This window comes from Leucoraja erinacea, chromosome 8 (genome assembly GCF_028641065.1).
Source record: "Leucoraja erinacea ecotype New England chromosome 8, Leri_hhj_1, whole genome shotgun sequence".
NCBI classification, from domain to species: domain Eukaryota; kingdom Metazoa; phylum Chordata; class Chondrichthyes; order Rajiformes; family Rajidae; genus Leucoraja; species Leucoraja erinaceus.
The window spans coordinates 28,079,277-28,088,084 of record NC_073384.1 but is presented as its reverse complement, the minus strand read 5'-3'; the positions used below and the strand labels follow the sequence as shown (position 1 = coordinate 28,088,084).

The 8,808-nt window shown below is 48.7% G+C and overlaps 1 protein-coding gene across 1 annotated transcript in view; it reads left to right on the top strand.

The window, feature by feature from the left end:
• The first annotated feature begins 1 nt into the window (after nucleotide 1).
• smyd3 (SET and MYND domain containing 3) overlaps nucleotides 2-8,808 on the top strand; it is a 745,780-nt gene continuing 736,973 nt past the window's right edge. Inside the window, exon 1 of the mRNA XM_055639282.1 lies at nucleotides 2-248. Within this exon, the coding sequence (XP_055495257.1) occupies nucleotides 88-248 (161 nt within the window). The 5' untranslated portion in view covers nucleotides 2-87. The remainder of the gene's footprint in view (nucleotides 249-8,808) is intronic.

Below are 8,808 nucleotides of genomic sequence, written 5' to 3'. Positions count from 1 at the left end.
CACGCGGGGGGCGGGGCGAGGGTAGGAGCGCGATGACGTTCCGCTCGTGGCTGTCTCCGGATTCCAAACCTGCTGCCGCGATACAGGATGGCGCGCTACTTGCAGAGGGGCAGCTGTGGGCATCGGGGAGAAGGACTGAGGGCGACCACAACTCTCGCCCCCGGGCACCTCCTCTATTCCGCTTCTCCTTATGCTTGCATTCCCTCCAAGAAAGCCAGAGGATCCATCTGTGAACACTGCTTTTGCAGGTATGATCGATGTCTGACTTGCTCTAGGTTGCAATTTAATGGCATGTACCTGTCACGCTCTACAGTAACGATATTGTACACCTGATTTGAGTAATTTCACTGTACACAAAAGTGTAACCGCTCTTGGTAAATTTCTATTCTGAGATTGTTTACAAAACTTTTAGTTTACGTTGATGATAACAGTTTATCCAAAGCACAATTACACACCCTCAATCTCCTTTAGAAAGAGAAAGTTTCTGCCTAATTTTCTTATATCTCCTTATATTGTCCATCCACTGGCAGTGATAAGAATGAAAATCGTTGTATTGTACTTGTTTAGCGATCTCAGGATGCCCATAAGCTCTTTACAACTAATTCAGTGTATGCTGTTGCCTTGCAGGCAATGTGGCAGCTGAAACTACACGTGAACTACGTAAAATAAATCTATTGCTTGAGGTTTCTGGAATGCTAATTTGGGAAAAATATCCAAAGATATTTAAAGAAAGTAAATTTGATTCATTACAAATAATATGAGTTGCAGAATTGTGTCTTGTTTTGCGGGATGCTGTTTGTTTTTTTGGATGTAATTGGTCATGGAGAATATCATTACGAGTTGTTTTTGGCTCACCAACACATAATTTACAGATAATTTTGTATATACTTGGGTCTTCAGCTATTCACAATGTATATTAACGGAACTGCAATCATGTTGCGAATGATGTAAAACAAGATGGGAAAGTGAGCTGTGAAGATAATGCAAAGCATCTGGAAAAGAATAGTTAAGTGAGTGGAGAAGGTGAGAACATGTGGTTAGTTTCTTTGGCAGGGGGAATAGAAGATTGAAATACATTTTTAACAGTGAGATCTGAGACTGATTTCTGACAAATCAAGAGGACAGAGAAATGGTACATTTTGGTAAGATAAATCAGGGTAGGATTTATGCAATTAGTGGGAGGGCCCTGTAGAGTGTTGTAGAACAGAAAGACTGAGTGGTGTAACTAAATAATTCCTTGATACTGGAAGCACAGGTGGACATGGTGGTGAAGAAAGGTCAGGCTACTGCTGAAAGCACGGGACACCGCTTTCAGGTCAGGCGATGCCCGAGCCTACAGTTCATCCAGGGCTAACCTGAAGAGAGGCATCAAGAAGGCCAAGCACTGCCATAAGCTAAGGATTGAGGGGGACTTCAACAACAACTCCGACCCCCGACGCATATGGAAAGGCATTCAGGCCATCAAGGACTATAGACACCAACACCACCCCTGCATCCAGCAACGCCTCCTTCCTTGAGGAGCTTAACCACTTCTATGGTTGCTGTGACAGGGACAATCTAGAGATGGCCATCAAGGCTGTGCTCCCTGCCGATCACCAGCCCCTCACACTCACCCCCTACGACGTGTACGTGGCACTGAGTAGGATTAATGCACGTAAGGCTGCTGACCCTGACGGCATCCCCGGGCGCGTCCTCAGGGCCTGTGCTGCGCAGCTGACAGACGTCTGGACTGACATCTTCAACCTCTCGCTTGCCCAAGCATTTGTCCCCACGTGCCTTAAAACCACCTCCATCATGCCGGTGCCAAAACACTCCACTGCGGCAAGACTCAATGACTTACGTCCAGTTGCACTTACTCTCATCAGCACCAAGTGCTTTGAGAGGCTGGTCCTGGCACACCTCAAAGGCTGTCTGCCCCCCACATTGGATCCCTATCAGTTTGCCTACCGCAAGAACAGGAGTACGGAGGATGCCATCTCAACAGCATTTCACTCCGCTCTCTCCCACCTCGACAACAGATAGACACTTACGTAAGAATGCTGTTCATCGATTACAGCTCAGCATTCAACACCATTATACCCTCTAAACTGATCACCAAACTCGGTGACCTGGGCATCGACCCCTCCCTCTGCAACTGGATACTGGACTTTCTAACCAACAGACCCCAGTCTGTTAGGTTAGACAAGCACACCTCTTCAACCCTCACCCTGAACACCGGCGTTCCACAGGGCTGTGTGCTGAGCCCCCTCCTCTACTCCCTCTTTACCTACGACTGCACACCTGTACATGGTACTAACACCATCATCAAATATGCAGATGATACAACGGTGATTGGCCTCATCAGCAACAACGATGTGTTGGCCTATAGAGAGGAGGTCCAGCTCCTAGCAGCATGGTGCGCTGACAACAACCTGGCCCTTAACTCCAAGAAGACCAAGGAGCTCATTGTAGACTTCAGAAAGTCTAGGGGCGGCACGCACACCCCCATCCACATTAACGGGACGGAGGTGGAACGTGTTTCCAGCTTCAGGTTCCTGGGGGTCAACATCTCCGATGACCTCTCCTGGACCCACAATACCTCAACTCTGGTCAAGAAGGCTCACCAGCATCTCTTCTTCCTGAGGAGACTAAAGAAGGTCCATCTGTCTCCTCAGATTCAGGTGAACTTCTACCACTGCACCATCGAGAGCATCCTTACCAACTGTATCACAGTATGGTATGGCAACTGCTCTGTCTCCGACCGGAAAGCACTACAGAGGGTGGTGAAAATTGCCCAGCGCATCACCGGTTCCTTGCTCCCCTCCATTGAGTCTGTTCAAAGCAAGCGTTGTCTGCGAAGGGCGCTCAGCATCGTCAAGGACTGCTCTCACCCCAACCACAGACTGTTTACCTTCCTAACATTCGGGAGGCGCTACAGGTCTCTCCGTTGCCGGACCAGCAGGTCCAGGAACAGCTTCTTCCCTGCGGCTGTTACATTACTCAACACTGTACCTCGGTGATTACCAATCACCCCCCCCCCGGACACTCCTTCCACCAGCAAAAAATAATAATTGCACTACTATGACTGTATGCACGTAAATATATTTATTTATTGCTCATATTCTATGTCGCTCTTCTAGACAGATGCTAACTACATTTTGTTGTATCTGTACTGTACACTGCACAATGACAAAGTTTGAATCTGAATCTGATGTTTGCCATGCTTGCCTACATCAGTCAGAGTATTGAAAATGGGAGTTAGGACCTCATGTTACAGTTGTACAAGACATTGTTAAAGCCACCTTTGACCCACTTTATATAATCCTGGTTGCCCTGCTAGAGGAAGGATTTCATTAAAACTTGAAAGAGTACACCAAAGATTGACACGTATGTAACTGAGATTGGATGAGTTATAAGTAGTCGTCAAATTGAACATATTGTTCGGTGATGTACAGATACAATGAAAAAACTTGCTTGCAGCAGCATCACACCCCAGACTCAGACAAACACACGTTGGGCCAAAGGGTTTGTTTACCTGCTATATAGCTATAAGTGGTTTGAAAACAGTGTTCTTGGGGGAAAATTGTAGCATCCTGGTCCAATACCAGTGAAAGCACCATCGAGACATACAGCATGGAAACAGGCCCTTCGGCCCACCTTGAACATACTGACCAACTTGTCCCATCTATACTAATCGCACCTGCTTGTGTTTGCCCCATATCTCTCCAAACCTTTCGTATCCATGCACCTATCCAAAAGATTCTTAAACATTGTGATAGTACCTGCCTCAACTACCTTCTCTGGCAGCCTATTCGATATACTTACCACCCTTTGTGTAAAAGAATTTGCTCCTCAGGTTACTATTAAATCCTCCCAACCCCCCCTCACCTTAAACCTATATCCTCAGGTTCTTGATTCCCCTACTCTGGGTAAAAGACTTTGAGCATTTGCCCTATCTCTCATGATCTTATACACCTCTATAAGATCACCCATCCTCCTGTGCTCCAAGGAATTATGTCCGAGCCTTCTCAACCTCTGTCTATAGCTCAGGCCCTCGAGTCCCGGCAACATCCTTGTAAATCTTCTCTGAACGTGTTCCAGCTTGACAACAGCTTTCCCTTAACAGGGTGACCAGATCTGACCACAATACTCCAAATGTGGCATCACCAATGTCCTGAATACCTGTAACGTGACCTCCCAACTTTTATATTCAATACTCTAACTGAGGAAGGGCAATGTGCCAAAAGCCACGTTGACCACCCGATCTATCTTTCAAGGAACTATGTATCTGTACTCTTACATCCCTCTGCTCTATAGCACTCCCCAGAGCCTTGCCATTCACTGAGGAGATCCAGCTCTGGTTAGACATCCCAAAATACAACACCTCGCACTTCTCTGTATTGAACTCCAACCGTTCCTGAGCCCAACTGCCCAACCGATCAAGATCCTGCTTCAATCTTCGACATTCAAGTTCAAGTTACATTTATTGTCACATGCACCAATTGGTACAGTGAGATTTGAGTTACCATGCAGCCATACGAATAAAAAGACCACAATACACGATAGAATTTAACATGTACATCCCCACACAGCAGAATCAACGTTTCACACTGTGAGGGAAGGCAATAAAGTTCAGTCATCTTCCTCTTTGTTCACCGGTGGTCGGGGCCTTTTAGTCTTCTGCAGTCGCCACTACGGACGTTGAACATGAACATCGCCGCCCGATGTTCAGGCTCTCTCGCCGGGATGATGGAGCTCCGGCGTCGGAACGGAAGAACACGCTCAGCGGCTTGGTGTTTCCGAATCGGCCACTTCCTACTGGAGGCCGCGGCTCCCAAAGTCCACAGACCGAGCTGGGCAGAGATTCAACACTGGCGACCTTCGGCAAAAGATCCCAGGACTCCGCGATGTTAAAGTCAGCGCCGCCCGCGGCTACAAGATCCGCAAACCACTGCTCCATGGTGTTCAAGTCAGCAGGTCCAACACGGCGATCCCCAGTAAGGCATCGCACCGCTCCGCGATGGAGTTCAGCGCTGCGCCGCTGCTGAAGCTCTGGCCGGTCTCTGGCAGGAAAGGCTGCGAGGTGGGGGTGGGGGGGGGGGGGGGGGGGGAGATGCGGCTCGGAGAAAGGACGCATCTCCGTCCAGGTAGTGACTGAGAAACGGTTTTCCCCAATTGCACCCCACCCCCCACAAAAAAGGACTAAGAAACCCTTAAAACATACTTTATGACTTACTAAAAATAACAAGAAAGGGTGAGAGGACGGACAGCTGCTTGCGATGCTGCCACACTCGATATCTATAATATCACCCACTATCATGTCATCTGCAAACTTATTAATCATGTCTAGTTTTGAATCCTTTATTTCTCGTTCAGATCTTTCGGTCTGAACGAAATGTTGTTGCCTGCAGCCATACATGTAATAATAACAACACACTATAAACACAAATTAACATCCACCACAGTGAGTTCACCAAGCACCTCTTCACTGTGATGGAGGCAAACGTCTTAGAGTTACTGTCTCTTCCCTCCTCTTCTCCCTCTGCGCTGAGGCGATACCCCACCGGGCGATGGTAAGTCAGTCCCGCGGTTCAAGCTCCGCGGCCCGGCGGTGGTCGAAGCTGCCGCCCTCCAGTCCAGCGGACGCAGTTGTTGCCACGGGAGCTCTGGAAAACAGGCTTCAACCTGTGACCCGCGAGCTCCCGACGATGTCGTCCACTGGCCCACGGCCGAGCCCCGGTTTCAGGTCGCCGCTGCCAGAACGCCACCTCAGCCGCCGGAGCACCGTCTCCGCCCCGCACTGGGCCGCCACACAGGAGCGTCTCAGCCCCGCACCGCGCCGCCCACACGGGAGCGCCTTCCAGCCGGGACCCAGGCCACCCACACGGGAGTGCCTTCCAGCCGGGACCCAGGCCGCCCCCATGGGAGCGCCTTCCAGCCGGTAGCCGGCCCGCCCACACAGGAGTGTCTCAGCCCCGCGCCGTCCGCCGTCACCGGAGCGCCGAGTCGTGCCGCTGCCCGAACGTCGCCGCAGCTCGAAGACGGCCAGCCTCGCGTTGGTAAGTCCTGGCTGGCTCTACCTCCGGAGCCTCGAGGTCGGTCGCAGGTTGGAGGCCGGCCGCCAGCTCCGCCAGCTCCGCCATTAGGCCTCAGCTCAGACCGGGGGAAGAGAAGGGGGATACGACAAAAAAGTCGCATTCCCCCGAAGGGAGAGACAGAAGGCCCTGTTTCAGCCCCCCCCACACACACATAACACCACCTAATAACCAAAAGTTTAACTGAACTAGACAAAAAAAAACACAAAAAAAGTAAAAACAGACAGACTGCAGGCGCGCCACTTCCAGTACATTCTCATTCAAATCATTGATATAGATAACAAGCAGCAATGGGCCCAGTACCAGATCCTGTGGCACACCACTAGTCATAGGCCTCCAGTCTAAAAAACAATCTTCCACAAACACTCTCTGCTTCCAACCACAAAGTCAGTTTTGTTCTATGGCCAACCAGCTTTCCTTGGATCCCATGGAACCTAACCTTCCAGAGCAACCTATCATGTGGAATCTTGTCAATGCCTTTTTGAAACCCATGCATACAATGTTTACAGCTCTGCTCTCATTAACCTATTTGGTCACATTGACTCTAAAAAGCCAATCACATTTGTGAGACCTGACCTCTCATGTACAAAACCATGCTGACTGTCCCTAATCAGCCCTTGCCCTAAATGCATGTATATCTTATTTCTCAATACTCTCCAGTAATGTTCCAACTACTGATGTAAGACTCACTGGTCTATAGTTCCCAGGTTTTTCCTTTCCCTAACCCCTGTCTGTTCATGTATTCCTGCTTATCTTGTAGGTTGGCTCCACTCCAGGGTGGAGGTTATGGAGCTGAGGTGCAGGATTGCAGGAGGATAGCTGCTGCAACGGTACAGCGTTAATTTGGTTACTGTTTGCACTGAGACTGAATCTATGGTACATCCATTTGTGAGGATTAGAGCTTGCATATCATCATGGAGCATTTCGAAGAAGATAATGAAATTTTGGCTACAGCTAAAATTGAGAACAACCCCCCACAATCTGATGTTGCTTCCTGCACAGTTCTTGGATGTGTCAGATGATGACTATCATTGTCAGTTTGCATCTTGATCCACATTGTGACTCTGGGAGAAACATTTTACCGATTGGAACGTGACCGTCGAGGACTCTCACAATGATTATTTTCCTTTACATTCACTGACATTATTATCGGCAAGTTATGCAACAGGCAGTGCTGCTGCCTCACAGCACCAGTAACCTGATCTTTGCTATTTTGTGCATGTTGAGTGTGCATGTTCTCCCTGTGATTGCATAGATTTTCCCTGGGGACCCAAGTTTTATCTTGCTTTCCAAAGACTGCAGGGTAAGTTGGATTCATCCATTCATAGAGTTATCAAACAGTGAAATAGACCCTTCGAGCCAACTTGTCCATGGCATCTAAGATGCCGTTCTGAACAAATCCCATTTACATGCATTTGGCTAATACCCTGAAAGCTATGCTATCCATGTAACTGTCCAAATTATTTTTAAACATTGTAATTATACATGCTTTTACCATCTCTTCTGGCAATGCATTCCATATACCATTCTGTTCAAAAATGTCCGCATTGTGTCCCCTTTAAATCCCTTGTGTCCCCTTAAAATCTGTCCCCTCTCAACTTAGACCTTTGTCTCCTAAGTTTTATTTTCAGCTATCGTGGGAAAAGACGGATTAAACACCTAATGTATGGCTCTCATAATTTTATAAGCTAATTCTATAAGGTCACCTCTCAGCCTCCTTTGTCCAGGGAAAACAGTACCAGCCTACCCCATCTCTCATTGGAACACAAGCCCTCCAATCCAAGCAACATCCTTGTGAATCTTTTCCATTTCTCCTCTTTCTTAAGCACATTACTCTTAATCCTTACCAATAGGCTGCACACAATGCTCAATGCGGTCTAATCGATGTTTTGTACAATTATAATATGATATCCCCTTGTCCTCAAAAAGGCAAGCATACCTTCCGCTCTAGGGTCTTTGGAGTAGATCTACCCGATCTACTCTCGCCTCGGGTAGATCTACCCCAGGTGGTGGGGGGAAAGAGGGGTGGAGAGAGAGTAGATGGTTGGAGGGGGAAGAAAGGGCTAGATGGGAAGGGGGTTGTGAGGGTGAATGGAGAAGAGGGGGAGGTCCCTCACAGTCCCGGGGCAGCGCTCCCGCCCCTCCAGTCGCTGTGCTTCACACACACAGCCCCGGCTCCACCCCTCTCTCTCCCCGGGGAGATGGGGTGAACAACACAGTGAGGGCCGGGCTAGGGGTTGGAGCAACGTTTACAAACCTCGGCCTCGGCTCACACGCGTTCGCCTGGACCCCGGCATCCGCTCCCGCCGCCAGCCCTCTCCCTCCCTTCTCCCCTTCTCTCCTTCCCTCCCTTCTCTCCTTCCCTCCCTCCCTTCTTTCGCTCCTTCCCTCCCTCCTTTCTCTACTTCCCTCACTCCCTTCTCTCCTTCCCCTCCCACACACACACGCACATACACACGCACAGACAACTAACATAACACACCCACACACACACACACACAACTAAGTTAAGATGGGGTAGAAACCCAAAGGGTAGGATGGGGCTGAAGCCCAAAATTTAATGCCTGGACTGGTTTGTCGCCAATAGTTATTGGTTTGCCAGGATCTAGTTAATTAATTTTTTTTTCATTTCAGTCACTAAAACAAGTGGTATTGTAACTGTACTTTTCAGAGGTGACCTAGGCATTTGTAACTTGGAGGCTTACATGTATGCAATTTTATGTTAAAACTAGAC